The sequence below is a fragment of the Gordionus sp. m RMFG-2023 genome, chromosome 5, assembly GCF_954871325.1.
Source record: "Gordionus sp. m RMFG-2023 chromosome 5, tfGorSpeb1-WG-v2, whole genome shotgun sequence".
NCBI lineage: Eukaryota > Metazoa > Nematomorpha > Gordioida > Chordodea > Parachordodidae > Gordionus > Gordionus sp. m RMFG-2023.
In genome coordinates, this window is record NC_088779.1 from 15,119,107 (window position 1) to 15,143,810 (window position 24,704).

General features: G+C 26.7%; 1 protein-coding gene and 1 long non-coding RNA gene across 2 annotated transcripts in view; one reads left to right on the plus strand and one right to left on the minus strand.

Moving 5' to 3' along the window:
* The window catches only part of LOC135930386 (sodium leak channel NALCN-like), an 82,956-nt gene that overhangs the window by 37,083 nt on the left and 21,169 nt on the right, over positions 1-24,704 (plus strand). Inside the window, exons 2-19 of the mRNA XM_065467181.1 lie at positions 2,014-2,320; positions 2,420-2,503; positions 2,547-2,686; positions 3,824-3,955; positions 5,175-5,320; positions 8,405-8,652; positions 8,700-8,783; positions 9,157-9,285; positions 15,302-15,472; positions 17,724-17,912; positions 18,464-18,601; positions 18,657-18,731; positions 19,676-19,779; positions 20,009-20,277; positions 20,318-20,420; positions 20,487-20,663; positions 20,713-20,895; positions 20,939-21,133. Of these exons, the coding sequence (XP_065323253.1) occupies positions 2,014-2,320; positions 2,420-2,503; positions 2,547-2,686; positions 3,824-3,955; positions 5,175-5,320; positions 8,405-8,652; positions 8,700-8,783; positions 9,157-9,285; positions 15,302-15,472; positions 17,724-17,912; positions 18,464-18,601; positions 18,657-18,731; positions 19,676-19,779; positions 20,009-20,277; positions 20,318-20,420; positions 20,487-20,663; positions 20,713-20,895; positions 20,939-21,133 (2,874 nt within the window). The remainder of the gene's footprint in view (positions 1-2,013; positions 2,321-2,419; positions 2,504-2,546; positions 2,687-3,823; positions 3,956-5,174; positions 5,321-8,404; positions 8,653-8,699; positions 8,784-9,156; positions 9,286-15,301; positions 15,473-17,723; positions 17,913-18,463; positions 18,602-18,656; positions 18,732-19,675; positions 19,780-20,008; positions 20,278-20,317; positions 20,421-20,486; positions 20,664-20,712; positions 20,896-20,938; positions 21,134-24,704) is intronic.
* LOC135930387 (uncharacterized) lies at positions 3,507-21,683 on the minus strand. Its single transcript, XR_010572755.1, has 3 exons — positions 21,585-21,683; positions 5,144-5,289; positions 3,507-3,694 (listed from the first exon to the last, which is right to left on the minus strand). It is a non-coding gene; the product is annotated as an uncharacterized LOC135930387 (long non-coding RNA).

Here is a 24,704-nt window from a genome sequence, read left to right on the forward strand (position 1 = left end):
CGCTAAAAAATTAAATAATTTTAAAAAAGTAGTGGCTATTAGCTATAGCTACCAAAAAAGATAGCGCGCTAAGTAGCGCGCTACAAGTAGCGCGCTACTTTAACAACTCTGATTTAATTTACTATTTAATTTATAAAATAAAAATAAATCGCTATAATAAATAGTATTTTGAAAATATAATCTAATTGCACAATATTAATATAATTTATTTTATAATATAAATTTTTAACAAAAGAAGATAATTGTATTATATAATATTGTAAAAAAAAATAATGAAAAATGTTGGATTAAAAACTTTCATGACTCAAGGTAAATATAATAAGTGCAATAAATATTTGACAGTTTGCAAATTAAAAAACCAGCATGATTGACGAAACCCTATACTCAAGAAAGATATTAAAAATTCACAAATTATCATGAAGAAAGAGAAGCATATCTACCTTTTCAGGTTGAAGATTACTTCTTCTTTCTTCAAGAATTCTCCCAGTAGTGGAAAAATTCCGCTCACAGCTTGCACTTAAAGCAGGAATTGCCAATTTTGCTAAAATTGGAAATTCGCTTTGATGAGCCGCCCACCACTCTAACAAATTATCCACCTTAAATGTTTTATCTATTATTTATGTAATTATAATATTCATCATCGGGTATTGACATATTACCAGAATTACCATCGCCCCATTTGTCATAAAACGATTCAGTTTGATTAACAACAGTCGTAATTTGACTGGTCGATGGTATTTCATTTACTTCCTGAGCCTCTTGTTTAATATAATCTTTTATATAGTTTTCCGTCATTTTGCGATCTGTCCCTGACTACATACGTAATTGCTTGAATTTGGGACAGAGAAAAAGAGAAATAAAATGATACTTGTGTAAAACAAATTTTTCAATTAAAAAATGCTTTATATTAAGTAAAATCAATTACAAACTTTAAGAAGTGATAATCCTTTATTTGATTGTTTTGGTAAAATATATTCTAAAAATTTAGATATGAATTATAAAAAAATATATTAATAATACTTGAATATTGGGGCTTATTTAAGATATTCCTTTATTTGATTGTTTTGGTAAAATATGTTGTAAAAATTTAGATATGAATTATAAAAAAATATATTAATACTTTTAATAAATTTGCAGGAAATTAATAATTAGATCGATCTGCGGGTTGTTAGGTAGTGTTAACCATCACCCAATATTATATTAATCATAACTATAATATAATATAATCTTCATTAACTCATAATGTAAAAATTTTTATAAAAAATATTAAGGCCCGGCCCGGGTTTAACAATCTTAAGCCCGGCCCGGATATATTTAAAAAAAAATTTTTTAAGCCCGGCCCGGATATGTTTAAAAAATTTTTTTTAGGCCCAGCCCGGCCCGGCCCGGCCCGGGTATATTTAAAAAATTTAAAATACGGCCCTGCCCGGGCCGGGCTTAGGGCCGGGCCTGCAGGTCTCTGATCAATATTATCAAAATTAAATTTTAAAATTATTTTAAAAAAAATTTATGAAGTAGTTTCATTTAGTTTTTCTCTTTTCTGACTGGTTTATGATATAGTTGAAATTTCAAAATCATATAATTTAATTTTTTTGTTTTTGAATTAGTTTTATTTTTATATATTTTTAAGAAATAAAAGAAAATAATAATAATTATTAATTCTTATTTATGATTAATATTTATCATTATTGATTATACATAAATAGACTAAATTACTCTAGTCTATTAAGTTGACTTAGATGATAAAAATTATATCTATTTACATTTTTCCAATTGTATCGATATCTAGATAGGTTTTTAGCCGATGTACCTGTATCTAGATCCATTTTTAGGTGATGTTTATATCTAGAGCTATTTTAAAAATATCTTTAACAACTCTAATAATTAGGATATACAATAATTTTTGCACATTTTTTTAAAATGTTATCTTTATCTTTATGTAATCGTAACTATTATTTTTTAATTGAAATTACTAAAATATATTTAATATTATCCCTTTATGATGATTTTAAGGGCTAGTGCTGCAGTGTTTTCCGCCTTGGCTAGAAAACAAAGCTTGCTTCGTGAACCAAGCATCTACCCTGAATTGATTGGTTTAACCGAAAATTTTAGGGATTTTAAAAACAATAACTCATGGATTAAAGGTCCCATTTATAGCGCAATAATACGTGTATCAGCCATTTTATCGCTTCTATCAGTTTGTATAAACACTCCAGTAACTCTAACACATTATCCGTTTCTTACCTATTTGACATTTGGCGTGGATATCTTTTGTTCACTCATATTTACAATTGAGCTTTTTCAAAAGTTATCGGAAAAGGTAAATAAATAATAAAGTGAGTATTAAAAATTTAAACGAATATCAAGATCATTAACTATTTTCTAATTTTTTTATTGTATCTTTATTAAATATCAAAAGAACCCTACATTATGCTGGAAAAATAAATGGACTCGTTTTGATTTAGTTATGGTTATTTGTCTTTGGTCATCACTAATTCTACAAGTATGCTTAATTATTTAAAAATATATTATAGCTCTAAATAAAGATGGTGGAAATAATGAAAATAGTCAAATTTGGCAAACCATGGTCAATTTTAAGATGTCCAAGACCATTAATAATAATAAGATTGTTTAGTCCATTGTTAAAATTTCAACTACCTAAAAATAGGATCAATCAAATTTTCAAGTTATTTATCTTTTTAAAATTTTATACATTTTTTAGCGACCTGGAGAAATACCCATTTCAGGCCTTGCCTGGTCTTGCCTTCCTTGTTCAGTTCATAACTATAGATGAGGGTTGACTAGTCGCTTTCAATAGGCGATAGTTTTTCTTTTGAAAATTTAAAAAAGCTAATAGCCGATCTATAAAATTGATTATGGTTATTAGTTATAATTATTTTAATTGACTATGGCTATTATTCATACTTATTTAAATAGCCATAGTCATTTTTTGCGACAGCAACTATTTAGATATTTTTGTTGGCTAATAGTACTAAACCTTGGTTAAGTAGGTTAAACTTAGTTATTTTTCCATCAACTTGGTTTTTCAAATGTTAACTCAATACGTTTTGCTGTAATTTAACTCTCTAAATGCAGTCAAATTTTTACAGTCTTCAATTCTCTTATATCAGCATTCAACATATTAGTTCAAGAATGGCCAAGGCGAATAACGTAGACCTAATTAGTTTTATTGTTACTCCTAAATAACAACACCCTAAATATTTTGGAGAATGAGCTTTCAAACAGATATAGCGATACACATTTTTTAGCAGATATCTAAACCGATACTAAGAAGGTATATCGATCTGGCATACCTAAAAAATAAAAATATAGTATATTTATAAAGCAAAGATGTAATTCAACATTAAGATTATTTTTTATTTATTTGTAGTTTATTATTTATTATGAAATTTATAAAAGTAAATAAATAAAAAGAAATAGGAAATAAAATTACCAGTACCTACTTTCCTTCCTATAAGGTTATAATTTATATAATATATATTCATAGCTAATGTGAACAATATTTTGTTAAATATAAAGGTCAATTATTATTTTTAAGTCAACCACTCGGGTAAAATCGAAAGTATCGTCCAATACCGATACTGAACAATGCCACTGATACCAAACTGTGTTATCGGTGCACCTCTGTTTCTGCTCTTGGATAATCACCGCTTTTTTATGTATCATTTTTAGGCTATTGTATTAAAATATAAAAGAAGCAGTTTAATTCCAAAAAATTATCAATATAATATAATATAAGAAATCAGATAAGATAAGATATAATATATAGTACCAATCTAATATGAATATTTGCTAAAAATAGACGATCAAGTCAACAAGTTTACAATGTGACATTATTCTTCCTATTTTTTATGTCGTTATACGCTATGAACGGTGTTCAATTTTTTGGTAAAATAAAACATCACTGCGTAACAAATGATACCCAGCCAGATAGGTAATTGAATTTTAAATATATTAAATATAAATTGAACGTCACTAATATTTTTTAACCCCATTCAGTTTTGCCAAAATTCAATATATTTTGACAATTATTTCTAAATAGTGGTCTGCCTCGACCTCACTCACTGATCCGATCCGTAGGTTGGGTCGAGTTATTATAATTAATTTTTATTTAGGGTTAGGTCTATTCGGGAAAATATTTTTTTTTGGATGAGTTGGGCTTGGAATATAATATAATTTTGAATTTAAAAGTTATATCAATAAATCATGGTTTCATTGTATAATAATTTACAATTTTTTGATAACTTCTTATTACATACTAAAAAAAAAAAATTTTAGGCTAAATTTTTTTATATTTTGATTTTCGGGTTGAGTTAGTAGGTTATGGTAATTCAAAAAAAAAATTATAGCCGGGTTGGGTCAGTAATATTTTTAAAAAGGGTTCAGTCAAAATGTTCTCTTGCAGGTTTCCTAAGGCAAAGGTTTAGCCCAAGGGGCACAAAACGGAAACTCCCTATTGTAAATATCGGGTGATATAAAATATCCCACTACCCCCCCCCCCCCTCCCGTTCTCCTCTTCATCATAGGAGCACTATATATCATTATAAACAATAAAATATTTTGTCAAAATAAGGATTATAATTAATTATTTCATAAAAATGCATTAAAAGAAGTGTTAAATCAAAATTACCCGCAATTGGTCCTATATTCTCCAATAAAATTTATGAAGGGCACCCAACTCCCAAAAAATCTTAGCTCTGCCAATGACTAAGTATAAATACAAAATATATTTCTTTTCCTAATCCAAACTTTCAAAAATAATCAAATTTAAATATCTTAAAAAGTTATAATTAGAAAACCCAAAAAGTAAAAATTTTAATTTTTTAAAAAATCCTTCAATACAAATAGATAAATAACTCCTAAACTATATGGGCAAAAGTCCGATATGGTAGTGTTGTCTGAAAACCTCAATTTAAATGCTTTTAAAAAAAATAACGAATCAAGATTTTTGCTAAAAATATTTTAATTAAGCCTCGAAATTTCATAATTTGGTCTTCTTTCCACCATCTCGAGGCTTAGCGAAGTTTTTTTTATATATCTAAATTTTGATTAGATTTTTAACATACTTATTTACCAATTTTAGTTAAAACATATATAATTTATAGCATAATTCCTATCGTACTCATAAAATATATTTCCCATTTGTATTTAAGCGTCATTACGATAAATTCTTTTTCGATTCCTCATTCGTATTGTTCACCAAATCCAAATTTCGGTTATCATTGTCCTCGTGGAATGAAATGCATGGAGTTAAATTTACCATATGGTCTTGGGGGATTTGATGGATTCAATAATTTTTGTAAAATTATATACATAAAACATTTTAATTTAAATATTGGATTTCTCAACTCAACCAGTATTATATTAATCAGATAACTCTGATTTTTTTCTCTTAAATTAAAACTTCAATTATAATTTAGAAAAAGTTTTACATTTCGACTTAAAAATTTGTGAATTTTTTGTTATTAACCTTATCATAAAATATAGTTTTTTAAACCATATTTGAAATTTTATCATTTAAGCTCGAATTAAATATAGGCGTGCTTAGCAGACTTTCGATCATTCATTGCGATATTAATGTTTATAAACGAGTTTTTTATAACAACTTTATTTCAGTTTGGATCTATATAAAAATCATAAACTTGGAATGTATTATGTAATCTTTTTCAAATTGTCATTTGAAATTTGAACAGTTTACAAAATTTTTAAAGTAAAATCTCATGAAAGTTATAAAATATAAAGTGCAAATTAAATTATGGTAAGAATATAAAATACTATTAAAATCTCATGAAAATATATTTAAAATGATGGGTAAATAATATAAGAAAATAAGGACGAAAAGTTCGGGCATAAAAAGTTAAACTCCTTTTGTGAATTTTGGCCTTTAGGAGTTTTATGGTCAAGGGTGCTGGCTATTAGCCAGACGGAATATATATTAATTTTGTTGACTTCCTGTTGTAAAATTAGGTCGATACTGAGGTTTCGGGGAAAAATCTCATGTTTTGATATTACTGCTTTTCAACTAAAGAAGTAGCTAAATCGGGCCTTTTACGATCGATGAGGAATTGATAGAAGAGTTCATTCGGGAACTCAATCCGGCAGAAGAAAGATATTCAGATAATATTAAATTCACATGTTTTTAAACACGTTAATGGCGCCTTAACGAACCCTTGCAGTTTATGCAAATGTGAGTGAAAATATTTTTGTAAATCAGAGGCCAATAACAACTCATAATTATTTATCCTGGATAAAAGAGAGAGGAAGGTGATTTATGAGCGAAAAACGATTGGAACAATCATAAGAGAAGATAACATTTCTTCTCCATGGTTTGGTGGGGTTGTCGAAAAGTCTGTCATTGTTTGGATACTTTTGACAAATATAATAAACGATGAAAGGAAATAATATATAGGCTCTGCTATGGGAAAAATGTATGACACCTAGACCTCCCATTTTTGGAGAAATCGACTGCCAGTTCTTTTCTGAGAAGTTTAAATTGATTATACGTTTAAATTTTTTTTGAAATTATTTTCAAAATCGAATAGTAGGGAGGCGTTATTAATAGCGGCGAGGTCCGAGATATAAAAGTGTTCTTGGGCAAAAGGTAGGATTTTTAGAAGGTAAAATATTTGATTATGCATATTTAGAACCTTAAAAGGAAGATCAATAATAGACCAAATATGTAAAAAATTGTTATCAATTCTGATGTAAAATGATTCGAGGTGAAAATGTATTGTAGAATCTAAGAGGATTAAGTTTTTGGGATGAGGTGAATCTGAAGCCTGGGATTATATGAAGAGCAAGAAGGTTGAACGAGAGAAAAAAATATTTATTTATTTATTAATATTTAACCCTTTTAGGCGATAATGAGTTTGGAAACCACTTACAAAATATTAAATATGAATTTAATACTTAAATGATTTTTATTGAAACCATCAAAATGTTAAATTTAGTATATTTTTAATAATTACAATTTAATACACGTAAGTTATACACTATTTAAACTTGAAACAGGAGTTCTGACATTTATTATTTTCAAATTTTCCAATGTTAAATTTAAAAAAATAAGATTTTAAATCATTATTTAAAAATTTCCATGACTCCTGTTAGAAGTGGGGAAGGTGGTCCATATGATACCACTATTTTTTGGAAAATTTTAAGTATATTTTATTTATATAGATAAAAATAAAATTTTTTACAATAATAAAAAGAAAAATTACCAACAACTCTCAGTTTGAAAGAATAATTGTCTATAATGATATTGATATCTAGAATATTGGCGAAGAAACTGCAAAATGCGCCATCATCCAGATACCATAAATTTAATACCATAAATTTACATCTGAATTTAACCTATCTTTTGAGATAGATATTATAGTGTTAACACCGAGATGCCCTCTTGATGATATGATAACCGAACTGTAGGTATTGGCTATAAAAATAAAGGAGGAAAATATCGCGACAAGGTGTTTTAAATCAGATAAACATGAGGCCATATTTGAAAATCCCAATAGTATGGGAAGCGATATCACATCAGCCTTAACCAAACTGATTAGGATTTATTCTCTATGATTCTCTTAGCTACTATTTTTTCAAATAGGGAACTGGCAGTCATGGAGCGCATCCCGCTGGGTTAGTTAAGACCATCAGACGAGCCCCATTAAATAAAGGGCTAATAACAGATGGGAAGGTATCGGTTAAAATTTTATTGAAAAAAGGTAAGACCTGTTAATAAATTATTAGTATTTTTCTTTATCTTTTCAATTAAATTAAGAAAGAGGGAAGGACGCAGATCAAAGCCAGTGGATATGCATTTGTAAAGGATTTGAGTGAAAATTATCGGGGGGGGGCACAAGCAGAGTCAGGAGAAGTCATATTATTATCTGGGCGATACACAGAGCTATATAGGTGAGTAAATTCATCCAACGAAAGCAATATTTCCTGAAGCTGGCCAAACGGAGGGTACCAATAACATCGCCAAGAATAGAATTCGTTTATCTTGAGCTGACTTTATATGAGTTTGAATTAGAATTTTTGAAGTTTTTTAAAGTTATAAATATTTAGTTTAAAGAATACATTTACATTATTATTTAAAATATACTTTACAAATTTCATATGATATTCTTCAAGTCTCATATGATACTCTATAAATTTGGTAGGATTTTTTTGGCCTTTTTTTAAAAAATTGACTATTTTATACAGTCAAATATTTCAAATATACCCATTAACAATTAAAGACTCTACATATACACTATTTAATAAAAACGATATAAAAAACAAAATTATGTTAAAAGTGGGGAGTGCCTGTATATTTAAAAGACGAATAATAAATAGTCAAGCAAGCGCTAATATATATTTAATTTTTTTTAAATCTATAAATATAAAGTCAATAGCTTCTTCACTGTTTATGAGAGTGGATCTCAAGAAGGATGGGCTTTTATAATGTATAAAATGATAGATAGTTTGCCAGCTTGGAGAGCCATACTTTACTTTGTCTCTTTAATATTTTTTCTTGCTTGGCTGGTGAAAAATGTGTTTATCGCCGTTATCACTGAAACTTTTGCAGAAATAAGAGTTCAATTTCAACAAATGTGGGGTTTTCGTGCTTCGAATCAGTATACTACCGTTGATCATGTATAAATATTATTGTTAATTTCATAAAACTCTTATTTTTATAATAGCACATTGTGATAGTTAATAATCAATGGAAATTAGTCAAAAATGGAATGGAACAAAATAGTGGATATGCTCCACATATTTTTAAAGTATGACAAAATTTTTACATTTAGACAGTTTCGTGAAGATATTCCTATTCTATCATATTTTTAATAGAAAAAGTTAATAATTATTACTATATAATAAATTAATTCCTTTATTTTATCTAAAAAACGAAAATTAGGCCCTATAACATATGATTATTTTTTCCCACTAGTGTCAGTAGGGGAGGGCACTGAGGCTCAAGCCCCCTTAGAATTTTGAATTTTTTTAAAAAACACCTAAAAAAGGAAGGTCATTTTGAAAATGTTCTAATAAAAAGGCGAAATAATTTTCAAAAATAGCAAAAAAATTTTTTGAGTCCCCGGAGATTGTAAAGGCTAGTGACGCCACTGTTTTTTATATATATTTTTCTAAAAATAGATTGTTCTCCATACACCTTATTTCAACATCGGAATCATATTATTTATAATAATTGACGCTATAATAGCAGCGGGTATTCTAGACAAAACCTATTTATTTCGACAACACAAAAATAAATATCTAGCTCAAGTTACAATACTATACTAATTACATATATAAAAATCTTACAACTTGTGTATTATATTAAATTTACAAAATAAAATTAACATAGTTCCCACCCACCATTTATTACCTTAATAACAAATTTAAAAAAAATTATATTTAATATCTAAAAGTATATTCTTTTATAATTACGATTCTTTATAAAGAAATATCGTTTTAAAATGATTAGTTTAACATAAAAATCTTACATTATAAAGGTGCAAGTTAAAAAGAAAGCACTAAAATTTTTAGATCCAATAAAATTTACTATTTAAAAAGTTAGCGACATTTCGGATAAAGATTGGAATGCTTTATCTAATAATTAATTTAAATTAAATAATATTCGCAGTCAAAGTTTAAACTTCAACTTTGTTTGCATTTATAGAGCAAAAGGAATTTAATAATAATTAAAAAAAATAGCAGTGATTTTAACTAGTGTCGCACCTATCCACAATTCTTCACCGATCCGATTTATTTTAAACGGAACCGATATTTATATTGATTTGTTATCCATTATTTTATATGATATAAGGTAATGGGATAATAAAAATTTGTGTGCAAATTTTTTTAAAGTTTTTTAATCAAAATATTTACTTATCCCGGCTCTTAAAAGTTAAAAAAAAGTCTAAGGCTGTATCCTAGGTTAGCTTAATACTTAATAACAGGTTATTTAGCCAGCTTTTAAATATCGGCTAAATAGCCAAAAACGTAAGAGATTAAGATTAAGTAAGAAAAAATTAAGATTTTAAGCATGCCACTCATGTAATTTTCTATAACAATTGTACATATCAGTTTAGATTATATTTATATGAGCAAACTTGCAAATATACCGTAGAAGAGAAATAGCAACTCTTTCTTGATTGCATTAAATATCTTATAGAGATATATGTTGCATGAATGATGCAATCATATAGAATATAATTAAAATTTTAAATGTCCATCCTCATATATTTATAGAATTGTGTCATCATTTAATAATTCCTTAAATGAATTTTGAAACCATTTTTATCATTGCGATTCTAAATCTAATATATTTTTTCTTTATTTGGGATATTTCTTAATCAGCACAGATGATTTCCTCTACTTTACGTTATAAAGAAATGCGTCTCTGAGAGAGAGAAAGAAATTGTTAAAAAAATTGTTAAAAAAATTTACATATAAAGCTCACTATAAAATTGCAGGTAAAATTTTAATATGGGATATCTTATAAATGAAATATATTTAATAAGAAACTTGAAAAGTAACAAGTAATTCGGTCGTTATATTTAAAAAAAATGTCTCCTTATTGTGTCTTTCTGCATTTTATCAAATTCAACAACACTAATTAAATTTTAAAAAATTATACAGATCCCATATTATTATAAAATTTTGTATCTTTTAAAATAAATGTGGAAAAATTTTATCTTGCAAAGTATGAACTCTAAACCTCGGATTGCTAGGCAGACCATAACAGTACTGGGCTAGGGAGTTATTGGAATACAATGTTTTATATTATAAGTTAATCAAATGAGATTGGTTGCTTACTTATTATATCACGATGTTTAGGTTTATTTATGCTTAGAAATTAAATTTAATACAAAAATATTTATATGCTGTATATATTTCATATTACTAATCAGAGTAGCATCTTTATTCTATAATTATTATCTATTTTCTCTCTATTTAGATCTAAAATCAATTAAGACACATACAAAAAAATTGACATATTATGGCTTTTAAGTATACTTAAAAAAACGAACTTGTTCCTACTTAAAATAAGCCAAGTGCCTCGTTCAAATATTTTTTAGCCTGTACTAAAAGGGAATTAAGTATCCAAATTAAGCCGACCTAGGATACAGCCTCAAAGCTTTAAAATTCTAAAAATAGTCTTTAAATTTGTAAAAAGGTTTTCATTTATAAGATATATAGTAAAGAAAGTCTTATATTAAGTTATAACCCTTAGAGAAATATTATACATATAGTTCCATATTATTTATTTTAATGATGATCAAAATTTTCACTTTTTAATTTTAGCCTTAATGCAAATAATAAGTATAAATTTATATGCTAGTACACTATATATATATGGTGAATTCCATATCAAATCAACCAAAAAAAGTCGATTCTCAACCCGACCCCCTTCAATTTTTCTTAAATTTTGCATAATGGTAGTATATACTATAACTAAGAATAAAATGAAATTTTACCTCCCAAAAAGGTTTACTCGCTAAGATATGGGCGTTTAAAGCGCGGAAAAATAGTACATTTTTGACAAAATGTGCCTCATTTATTTTCAAATATCTCGAGAAATAATTAAGTTAGAAAAATAATTTAAATTTTATTATGTAGCTTAATAATAGTTCTTTAATATGACATAAAAATAAATATGATATAAATTTGATGAATGTCCAAAACCGGATGTATAAAACCGGAAATGGCCATAGAAAAAAAAGGTATTTTTTTTTTCAAAATTTTTTTTCTGTAGATAGATATAACACTTCTTTATATTTGTGCCAAATCCTAACCTGGGATGAAAAAGGGTCTAGGAGTTATGACTCTTTATATGGCTTAAATTGATCAAAAATATCTTCATTTAATGAATACTTATGAAATAATGTTTTTTTAAAAATTATGTCTAAATGATAGGCCCTAACTTTTTTTTATTTTTAATTGTTAACATATTGTGACTGAAAATTACTTAACAAAATAATTCTAAACCAATTTATAACTTTATTTTTCTGAAATGCATAATTACATATAATATAATAATTCATAATTATGTTTACAATATATCATATATTAAATTATCTAAAGAATTGGAATAAATTTTGAATTTAATTTTATTTTCGTCAAGGGGAATATAAGCATGGTATATTTGTGTTCCCGGAATTCTTTTTCCTCTCAAAAATCTGCTTTCTAGATGATTTTCCTTATTATTGTATTCATTATTGCTTACAAAAATGTAATTTACTCCATGTATATTATTTGTTGCAAAGTCGAATAAATCCATTGGTGTCAAAATATGGTTTTGATATGGCCGTTGCAAACTAGCTCGAGCTGCTAGCCGTTTTTTAATACTTACTAAACTGTCGCACGGACTTTTTCTATGAGCTGTAGCAAAAAAATGCCACTCGGCCTTTATACCAAAATCACATTCATGATTATAGAGATTTATGAAATTTTTTTTATTTTTATATTGGGTTACGGCCCATCATAAAAATAATAAATTGTATCAAATCTTTCTTTTAAAAATAAGATCATTGTGCTTTAAGCAATCTGATATCACCACTAAACTTATATGTTTTATAGTGTTGTCCTGACTATAATAAATGATAAAAGAGTGAATAGTGGACTGATTATTTGTCCAATGAAATCCCTGTGCATGGTCTTGCATTTTTTCCCAATAATATAATATGATTTTATTATTTTTTTAGTTTATAATAATTTAGTTTCTTTTTCCCAATAATATAATAATTTTATTATTTTTTCCGTTTAAGAATACTATTTTCGATTCGGAGAATTCATTTTTCTTTAATATAAATGAAAATTGTGATTATGATTTTAAGATGAAGTAAAAGTTATAGAGCTTACACATTAGGGGTTATGAAAACTACAATATGAATGTGAATTTATCAATTAAATATGATGATATTTGTTGAATTTAATTATGATAGATTGTTTTATGGTAATAAATAAAAAAAAGTAAAGGCATATCATTTAGACATAATTTTTAAATAAACATTATTTCATAAGTATTCATTAAATGAAGATATTTTTGATCAATTTATTAAGCCATATAAAGAGTCATAACTCCTAGACCCTTTTTCATCCCAGGCTAGGATTTGGCACAAATATAAAGCAGTGTTATATCTATCTACAGAAAAAAAATTTTGAAAAAAAAAATACCTTTTTTTTCTATGGCCATTTCCGGTTTTATACATCCGGTTTTGGAGATTCATCATATTTATATCATATTTATTTTTATGTCATATTAAAGAACTATTATTAAGCTACATAATAAAATTTAAATTATTTTTCTAACTTAATTATTTCTCGAGATATTTGAAAATAAATGAGGCACTTTTTGTCAAAAATGTACCATTTTTCCGCGCTTTAAACGCCCATATCTTAGCGGGTAAGCCTTTTTGGGAGGTAAAATTTCATTTTTTTCTTGGTTATAGTATATACTACCAGTATGCAAAATTTAAAAAAAATTGAAAGGGGTCGGGTTGAAACCTTGGTTGATTTGATATGGAATTCACCATAGTCTGTATAGCAAACTATATATCTTTATTTGAGTAAAAAGTAAACAAATTAAATATCTATATAAATATAAAATGATGAAATAATGAAAATTATAATATTGGATATTTTTCTTTATACCCTCAAGTTTATATGATAATAAGTTTCTCCTATATGAGGGCTATCTATATCTAGTTTTATTAAGCGGCTCGATTTGAGTATATTCTTAAAAACGCCTAACCCAAATTTTATCTAAAAAAAATTTTAAGCAAGTCTGAAAATTTTGGCCTTAGATGGCATTGATTTGGATATCTATTAACGAAATCTCGAGGCTTAGGCGATGTTTTTATTTAAAATATTGAGTTCGCCGTTTTAAAAATAGGCTCAAATCGAGCCGTTTAACAACACTAGCTATATCACCAGCTGTGCTGAAGGCTGATTCTGATGGAACGCTTGTGGCAAAAGATGTCAAATACTTAAGTGGAAGGTTTGTCAAAGTTTGAAATCTTTGAGCATTAATCCTCCAATAATCAAGACGATCAATCGGAGATATAATCTTGATATTGTTAATTAATCAAAAATTCGCAGACTTTTATTTACTATAAGTTCTGGAATATTCAAATAATGCACAAAAATATGAATAATTTCTTTTATATTAGTTTATTAATATTTACTTCTTCTATCGTTAAAAAATGCAAAAACATAAACATTTTTATTTTATAAAACTTTTTTATAGGATTTATGAAAATTTATTACCAGAAAGGGAAATTAGTTTAAAAAAATATATAATATATATATATAAATAAAAATATGCATAAAATCTATTGTTAAATTTAAAAAAATATATTAGTCGATCCGATATTTTTCATAAAAGTCCACTAGCGGTACAGCCTAACAATTCTATAGTTTACTCATTTCTTTCAGAGACCTGCAAATGTACTATTTGCACGGCTGCTCGGTTTTTTTTTTAAAAATTCACAGGCCCAGTCCGAATTTTTTAAAAATGTATTATTTTAATTTTTATAGCTAATGACTATTTAAAATATTTGGCTAAATAGATTTTTGCCCGGCCCGACACGTGTATATTTAAAAAATTAAAATGGGCCAGGCCTTCAGGTCTCTGATAGAAATATTGATCTTTAACTATTTTGTTTTTGTAATATAAACTCGGACATATTATTAAATTAATTACAAATATAATAGTATCTAGATACTTACAAATCCTTTTTATTAAAATATATCTAGATACAGCTACATTTTTGTGTCTAGATACTCCTCTGCTATCTCAACATAAATTATTAATGATAATGATGCATAATCGATAATTGAATGGTTCCTAAACATTAAAAATAGTTAATAAATGAAAATATTTTTCCCTGTGTATATTAATTATTCAGGGCCGCACTTCAGGTTTCTGATTTTTTTTTAAATATAGATAGAGCACTTCAATACTTGTTAATTTAAAAACAGACTTCTTCTGGTGGCCTAGCGTCACCTAGGTCCTTTTAATGAAAACAACGGTTATTTAGACTATGTATGAGGACTAGTCCCGTTTTTAACGTCTTAAAATACATGATGCAATAGAATAATATACTCATTTGATATGGTTTTTGGTTCCCATTTGGTAATTTTATTAACCTTAGGCATGTATAAATGATCCACCCATAGACCCCGGACCTTAATTTTATAAAAATTCTTACAAAACTATTTAAAATTAATTATCTAGTCTACTCTGAATATTACAACTATTTGCTAATTTTATTTATTCATTTTAAATATTTAGGTCGTTTTTACACTGATATTTGACATTGAAGCGATATACAAAATATGGTGCATAGGAATTACTGGATATTTTAAAAGATCAATTTTTAAATTTGAATTTATACTCGCTCTGGGCAGCACGATACATATTTTACCGATTTTTTACCATACTCAATTTTTCACTGTTTTTCAGGTTCATTATTATTTCAAAGATATGTTAGATTTCCAATTTATGAAGCTGTTGCGCCTCCTCTAAGGAGTGGCGAAGGCTCCATCACTCAGCATGCTTAACATTTCATGGATAAGATGATTTTTTTTGTAATTATATAAATAAGAATTTTAAAGATTGAATTAGAGATAAAAATTTTATAAGAAATTTATTAAGGTTGCATCTAAAATCTGTTTTAAAAGAAAAGTTTCAGAAATTTTAATTAAAGCGTAATGTTAAATTTTTAAACTTTTCTAAAAATATATTTTGGGCACGTTTTTATTTTTATATTAAAAAGCTTACTTTTAATTAATTAATTCCCCACAAAATAGTGCAGGTTGTGGGTCATTTTTTGATCCTTTGTTGTGATTTATTAGAATCTTTTTTGTAGAAATAAGTTGTAAACACAACTACTCACCAGCTAAAAACTCTATCGAGTTCAGAAATATTTATTGAGTAATTTGAGATTTATAAATCAAGATAGTGGTGAATTTGAATATAAAGGCTTATATCTCCAGATCTATATGAGTTAGAGCTATTAAATTTTGATACAAAACTAAATCATCATAGAAATTTTAATTGCTTTATGAAAATCGGCCTTTTTATCTATTTCATGGAATGAATATACAGGTGCCAATCTATCCTCGATAATATATTTTAATAACGATTGCGAGAAACTTTCAAAATAAATATAATATAAATAGGAGGCTACTGAAAAACCACGTCAAAATATCTAAACATATCTGCATGAGATCTGTTTAAAAATGAATAAGAATAAAATAGGAATATTAGATTCGTTTAAATCGAATATATTACTATTTGTAATATTTTTACAAATAAAATTTTTTATATTTTTGTAATAGTATTATTTAATCGAATATTTCCTATTTTTAAAAAATCATAATTGCCATAAAAGTAAAATAAAATCATATAACTTCCAAAATTAGAAATAATACCGGTTTTTACTTTGTGCAATGCAATACTAAACACTTTATTAAAATAGGATGAAATGTTTTATTTATTGTCATAATTATAATAAATATACATATAATTGCACATCTAAACAAGAATTTGTTTTAAAAAAAGGTTGAATATGTCAAATAGCTTGATTCATTGATATAACATATTAATATGGGTCAAGTCAATATTTAGAATTGTTCTTTTAGTTCTAGTAACTAACGGAACTCTTATAGGCGTTGTCTCGAACATTCCCTGGCAGTGCTAAGATATTTAATTTTCCAAACCATTTATAATTTATCAGGATAAAATGCTTTATTTGCCTTGCGTACCACATAATTACGAATACCTCTCAAATTCCAATGCAAACTTAGACCGGTCAGAAACAATCTTGACCATTTAGTAATAGCCCACTTTATATTTCTATATCGTTGCTTCTTTTGGTTAACTGTTGATAGAGATAATGTACAGTAAGTTATAAAAATGAAAATAACTTTACAACATTTATGTAAACTTCGTTTATCCCTGGTTGTTCACATTTTGAGGCCATTGCTAGCAGATTTGATGGGATCAGTTAATTTATTAAATTGCCTCGGATCGTTTCTCAGCTTAGGTGGAGTATTTCGGCTATGGCTAAATTATTCATTCATGCAGATATATAAAAGCAGATGATATCATTCACTCTGACATTAATGATGACCATTTAAACAATGATTAAAACGCAAAATTTAAAACGGTGTTATTTAAATATTTTCCTATATATTGCAACATCTAAATTAGTTATCCAAGATAAATGATTAAATCATTGGAATAATCTTAAAGCTAATCTTTTGTTTAAAATATAACTACATATAAAATTTTACGTACAAAGATTGATAGAAGAGTCAAAATGTAAAACCGACGATATTTTTCATTTTGTTTAAACAAGGCTATTATTGAAAATGAACAACGATAAAATTAGTTTTAAAAAACTTTTATCTATATAATATTGCATTGTTGTTATTTAAAAATCAAGTATTTAATAAATTAGTCTCTAATTGAATAATTTACTATTCGTATTTATTACTATAAACTTTAATTAGATCATTTGAAACTATTCTAATTCGTTGTTTTTAAATAAATTTTTAAATTATATGTTGTGCAACACCTTACCACTGACATACTAAATGTAATCTGAATACTATTTGTATTGTAAAAATATATATACATGTTCAAATAAAAAGAAGACTATTTTATTTTATATTTAATAATTGTTTAATATCAATTTATTTTGTTTAAGGTTCTAAGAATAGTGAGATTAATTAAAGCATCTCCTATGTTAGAAAATTTTGTTAACAAAATATTTGGACCTGGAAAAAAACTTGGAAGTTTAATATTATTTACCGTTTGCCTGCTTATAATAGCCTCAAGCATTAGTCTTCAACTATTTTGTTATTTGGATCTTAAACAATTTAGCACCTTTCCTTATGTAAGAAACTTAATTATTTGAAATTTAATTAAAAATTAATGATTATATCATTAATATGATAATCTTATTAACGAGTTATTGATATATTTAAAATTTTATATAATTATAGTCTAATTGGATAGTGTCGTGGATATAACGGCCAAAACGGAGCGGGGGGGGGGGGGATGGAACTAGGGTGGCAATGAAGGGCCGCCAATCAAATCCCTTTTCTTATGCTTCAAAGTGAATTGTAATTTTAAAAAAGTATAAATTATATATAACATTAAAAGCAGATTATGTTTTCAAGGTTCCTATAAATGACTAGCTTTTCCCTTTTCCTTCCACTCCCCCCCCCCTCCTATTTTACATTTATTTACTTGTTTTGTTCATTTTCCAATATTCTTTTTATATTTCGTCGACATATGATTTATATATATCATAATAGGAAATTTTTATAGTGTGGTATGGAATAGATTTTTTTTTTATAATATGGCCAATTAAATGGAGTGAATAAAATATTTTTATTTAAAACTAATGAAATCGGAGATAATTTTCTATGCATTTATTTTTAGGCTTTTATGTCTATGTTTCAAATTTTAACTCAAGAAGGATGGGTTGAATTATTAGATGAAATTTTATGGAGTATCGGATCCACTTTTGCACCCTTGGTCGCAATATATTTTACATTTTATCATCTCTTTGTAACCTTGGTAATAATTGTTCAATTTTATTAATATATTTAAGATAATATTTTAACTATTAAAGATAGTCCTTTCATTGTTTGTCGCAGTAATTTTGGATAATCTTGAGCTTGAAGAAGATATCAAAAAAATGAAACAAGTTAATTATTCTTCATTATGTTCTAGTTCATTATATTTATATCAGAGGGCCCGGACTTTGAAATATTTACAGTGCAGTTAATTATCTAAAATTTATATATTTAATTCATGCCAAACTTAAAAAATAAGGTAGTCTGAATGAATTTATATTCAAATCCGGACCGGGTATAAAATGTTGACTTCTGATTTCTATATTATAAAGCAACGGCTGTGCCGAGCTACTAATTTTTCACATTCTATCCGATATTTGTACAAATCTGATAACCATACCATAACCTTGATCTTTATTTACCATCCATCTTTGAACGATCAATATTTTATATGTAAAAATAAAAACAGTTCAAAAATGTCCACGAACCTATTCGGGACAGGCCGCAACGACCTTTGTCTTAAATTATAGGTTAAACAAAAAAAGTTTAAATTTTCCGTTTTTATAAGCCAAGGTGAATCACGAATGATTAATTCAATTTTATTTTTATTTCTCAAAAGTTGATCATTTCATTAAAATATGGGTAATGTCTATAGCTGAATGTAAAATAAATATCTTGTTAATATTATTTTTTTTATATTTTATAAATATGAGAAAAATAAAATAGACTGAGATGTTGTCCCTTAAATTATTTTTACTCACCCCATGAATGCTCGCATTATTTTTTCCCACGAATGTTCTCATGGTTAGGCATTCAACTATTAAGTGAATTAAATTATGAAAAATTAATAAAATACATAACGGAGGTCGTAAAATTGTTATAAAAGGGTTCATGTTCCCTTTTTCAAACTCTTTACATAGTACGACTCAAAAATGATTATATTAAATATTCAAATCGGACCAGTTAGCTTTTATTCTAAAAATTATATTTGGTGGTTTTTTTAGAAGATTTTCTTTTCGAAGAACTTTTCCAATTACTCACTATAATTTTTAAATTTAAATCATAAAAATTTTAGCTAAAATTGAGTGAACAAACAGCAGGCAAAGAAGCTCAATTACCTTGGAGATTACGAATATTTGACAAATTTTCACCTCATCCTCAACTTATTAAACTGCACAGGTATTAAAATTTTTGTTGTTTGTTATTTAACAATTATATACATATAAGTGTTATTTTTTTACAAATTATATAAAATACATGATTTAAATTATTAATGATATGATTGATGGCTTCATTATAAATAGCTGGACGTAAGTTAGTTCCCGGATTATTTTAAACTCTTATACACATTTTTTAATTTACGTGTATAAATATTGTAATATATTGAAATTGATTAATATTTTTATAGGATGACCTCAGACTTTTCACTACCAAAAATACGAGAGAGTTTCTTACGAAAATTTATGATTGATAATTCTGAAATATCAATCTTATTAAATCCTGTAAAAGGACTTTTTGTAAAATGCAATCAAGCTTCTACCAAAACTATCCAAATTGACATGAACATTAAACGTAAAGAAGAAAAATTGTTAGGGGAAGATATATTTAAAATAACATCAAATGAACAAAAAGAACAGGATGATATTTTTTTGCCCTATAAGCGCTTTAATAAACCAGGTAATATTTTAATATTAATTTAATATTAAATATTTTCTAGCGTTTCAAACAGTTATGGACGCTAACATTAACAGACCATTCTACGATCAAGATTCTAATACAGTTTCCTTACGAGATCCATCAATTTTGGATGCATTTATCAAGTTAAAAATTATATTTAATTTAAAATAATATAACTTAATATGTATAACTGTTTATGTGCCCATCAGAAAATACGAGGATATGCGAAATACAATAATAAAATTTAATTCACCGATGAAAGAATTGTATAGGGATGGACCATCAGATCAAAGTTCGCAATTAAATCAGTCCTTTTACAACAGAGGTAGTAGGTCAAAATATCCAAGAATCGGTACTTTTAAAGACAAAAAAGAAAAAAATTTGAGGTATCTTGAGAGCTTTTATTTTATGTACTTATAAATATTTTTGTTCTAGGAAAAATACACTGCATTTAAAACAACGTAAATATAGATCTGATGAGAAAGCGGGGCTGGAAACGAACAAATTGAATAGAGATGAGGCAAATGCGAAATCAAAAATATCTTTAGGCACAGGCGAAGACCGAAATTTTGATATTAAAGCATTTCAACATAAAAAACAACAAGCCGAGATGAAAAGGTCCATTTGATTATAGTTAAATTTTATGTTTATAATTATTTAGAAATTTAAAAGAAGATGAATTAAGAGAAAATCATCCTTTCTTTGATTCGCCATTATTTATTATAGGAAGGGATAGTATGATACGAAAAAAGATAATAACAAGATTGGTATATGCGCGATTCGATTATTCCCCTAAGGATTTGTTATCAAAATTTAGTTTAAAATGCCTCAATACTTCATTCTGTGAAAGAATTTTGTAAACTTTTTATAATTTTCAACTATTGAAAGTTTTATTTAATATTAATATTACCTTATTAATATATTTAAATAATTGCCATATTCTTAACCACTTTTAAAAGTTCAACAATACTAAATTATTTATTTTAAATTGAAAGGCACTCATATTAATTACAGGGAGTCAAAATAGTTCTTAAACCTCTTTTTTTATTATAAATTTTTCACCGATCCAATTTTTTAAGCATTCTGGATGAGTATGAAAATTTTATGTTCAATATATTTTCGAGGAGTTTCTTGATTTGGATAAACTAGCAAATCACTGCATTTGAAGAACATTGTAGATTACAGGGCATAGAGGAGTTTGGGAATAATATTAAAATAGTTTTTAATATTTTATTTTTAAATTGGAACCGTTTTTAAATTTTGTTATAAAAAAATGTAAAGAAATACACCTATTATAAAACAATCACCTTTATTTGCATGCCGTTTGATAATGTCTTCTTTGAATTTATGAATCATGTGAACAGTACCTTTAGAAATATTAAATCTTTTAGCACATTCTCTTTGAGTATGATGATTTAGAAATTTAATAACCTCAATTTTTTTTAATTAACGATAACCCGTTATTTTATTTTTTATTCATTGAAGTTATTATTAAAATACGAGTTTAAAACCAAGGTCATATAAGAAATAATTCACGATTATAAAAATATAGCATATATATATAAATTAAAAAAAACAAACAACAGAAATTAAATTTAGAGATCGGTTTACTTGTATTGCTATAAACCATGAATATCAATTCAATTACTTTGATGAATAGCCATCGTAATAGCTTGTATTTCATTACGATCGCCACTTATTTGGCTTAATTTTTTTTCCTAATAATATAAATTTCATTAATTCCTCACCAAAAACACCTAGAGTATTGAATTACATAATTAGTCTTAGTATTTTTTTTATTTTCAAGATTTCTGCCGAATTAATTACTGATTTCTGTTGGATCTTGCCGAAAACGATGGATGTGTAAAGACCAGAGGACCAAGATTTAGTCTGATATCATCGGGTCTTCTGTTGATACTGGGCATAAATTATTGCGCTCTAAGGTATTTGGGAAGCAGGCCTTTTTAAGAGCTTTTGAGATTAAATTATTTATGTTTGTATGACGAGGGAGGTGACCTTTGGAATCTACAATGTAAAAGATGGTGTCCTTTGGAATCAATTATAAAGAATATAATACATTTAGAAGGAAGAGATATATGGTACCAAGACGAAGTGAAATAGCTATACTAAGTTCTTCTTTAGCGAGAAGACCGAGATTTTTGCCTGGAATAGACGACAACCATTTGTAGCCCAATTTAGAATTTAGAATAATGGCTGGGACATTGATAAGAGATAATCATGGAGTGGGACACTAGAGGAATATCACATTTCTGAAGGAAGGATATGGGTCTGCTAAGCTAATAACGCTTTCTAGGTCAAGATCATGACCAGTAGGTATTAAACTTGAAATGTTTTGAGGAGAAAAATGAAGTGAGAGGAAAGATGGGGGACGGAAACCAATCCCATCATTTTTACATGGAGGCATGAGGTCACGGAAAATTTATATTGACGATTGTCCACAGTATTGTGGGGATATGAAACTCATGCTTGTAGAAGAGACCTTTGTAATGATAGATTGGGGGTGATCTCATAATGATCTTGAGTTTGTTAGAAAGTTTTTAGAAAGGACTCCTGATATTGGCTGGTAATTCATATGAAATTGGTTGTATTTCTACCATATTAAAATATTTGTTTTTAATTGTTAAATTATTCCTTTTATTACTACTATCAAATAAAATAATATTAAAATTAACATATCAAATATAAAATAAAATAAAACATTATTTTATAAAAACGGAGGTAGGACTACAAGTTCCCAAAAAACATGAATAGTTATATTTTAAAATAGTTATTTGTAGATTTTGTTTTAAAAAATAGTATTCTTTTGGTTCTGATGTAAGGGCTCTTATCTTATCGCCTATATTTTTTAAGAATTTTAAAGTTCCGCTTGGCATATATCCAAGGGAAGAGATAACGATCGGTGTAAAAATATAATTTGTAAATTTGGAATATTTCATTGTTTTTTTTTCTCGGCTATATCAACCGGATTAGAATTTAAATTTTTTGGCAAAGAAAATATGGATGTGAAGTCACAAATTAAGAATTTCCCTATAGACCAAGAAAGGTTTTATTTGCCGTGACACCACCAATTGGAAAGTTGAATAAGTTCCTGGTTTGAAATATATTTTAAAGAGGATAGGGATAATAGAATTTGTGAGAGAAAATTCCTATTTGGACACGTTAAGAGATAAACCTATAATAGACACAAGATTATTAATATAGGGATGGTGTTTATTAAAGAGATCTTTAGCTATGAAGTAACCATCTATTCCATTATTTGACATGAATAAGTTAAAAAAAATAATAAAATTTTATATATTCAGCAAAAAATAACAAGTGCCCACTTTATAGAGGTTTTATGCAAATGGACAAAAGAAGACAGTTGCCCTATTTATCAAGGCATTCTAATAGTAGTTAATAAGTTATTTGATTAGGACTCAAAATTTTAGTCAAATTAGGAAATTTCACGTGCGCCTAAATTAGACAGGTTTAGTTTAAATAAACTACAATATAAAAAGGCAAGAAATTTTAATTAAAGAATGGACTAATTATTGCAGCACTGAATAGATTAACTTGCAATTTCTTCGACCTGGGTAGAAAATCGTATCGAATTAAGAAATATTCGTATTCAAAAATTTTGAGTTAAATAATTTAGTATTCTTATTTGTTAGTAGTACCCAACAAAAAAGATATAATGTAGACATTTTATTATATAATGGATTTAGAGTTCAATAAATAACGCTTTTTTTCCCATTTATTAATTTTTTATTTACTCCATATAAACACCATTTATTTACTAGCAAAAAAATTAATTTATATTTTAATTTTAAATGCTTTATTCAATCCAACAATCATAACATGTTCCAAAATATCATTTTTAAGTTTAAATTTAAATTGAGTAGCTAAAAAAAATTGTATTTTATTTTACTTTATTGATTGTATGTTTTTATCCCAATAATTTAATTTCTAAAATAGGCAAAGTATTCCTATTTATAGCATATTAAGTTATTTAATAGCTGATGGCTCTTCAAGAGTGATAGGGACTCAGAATTTCCTTCTTTATGATGGTTGAATTAAATTTCACCTTTATTTGATGTTGGGTGAATCAGAAATTTTCCTATCTTATGAAATGTGATTCAGAAATTTATTTTTATTTTATGAGGGGTTTTTCTTAAATTTCCCATTATTTAAAAAAAATAGATTAATTAAGTATATATTTAATACTTTTAATTAATGTGCACAAAAAAAATCTTTTCAATGTGAGGTGGGGGAGGTGAGGCGGCCGTCAAATGTCCCCTCATAGTTGCAGCCCTAAATATCTAATAAAATACAAGTTAAATTTTACTTGAAAAATTTATATAGCAGGTAAAAATGGTTTGAACCAACTAAGTATTTTTTTTAAATTTTAAAACGTTTAATCTGCATAA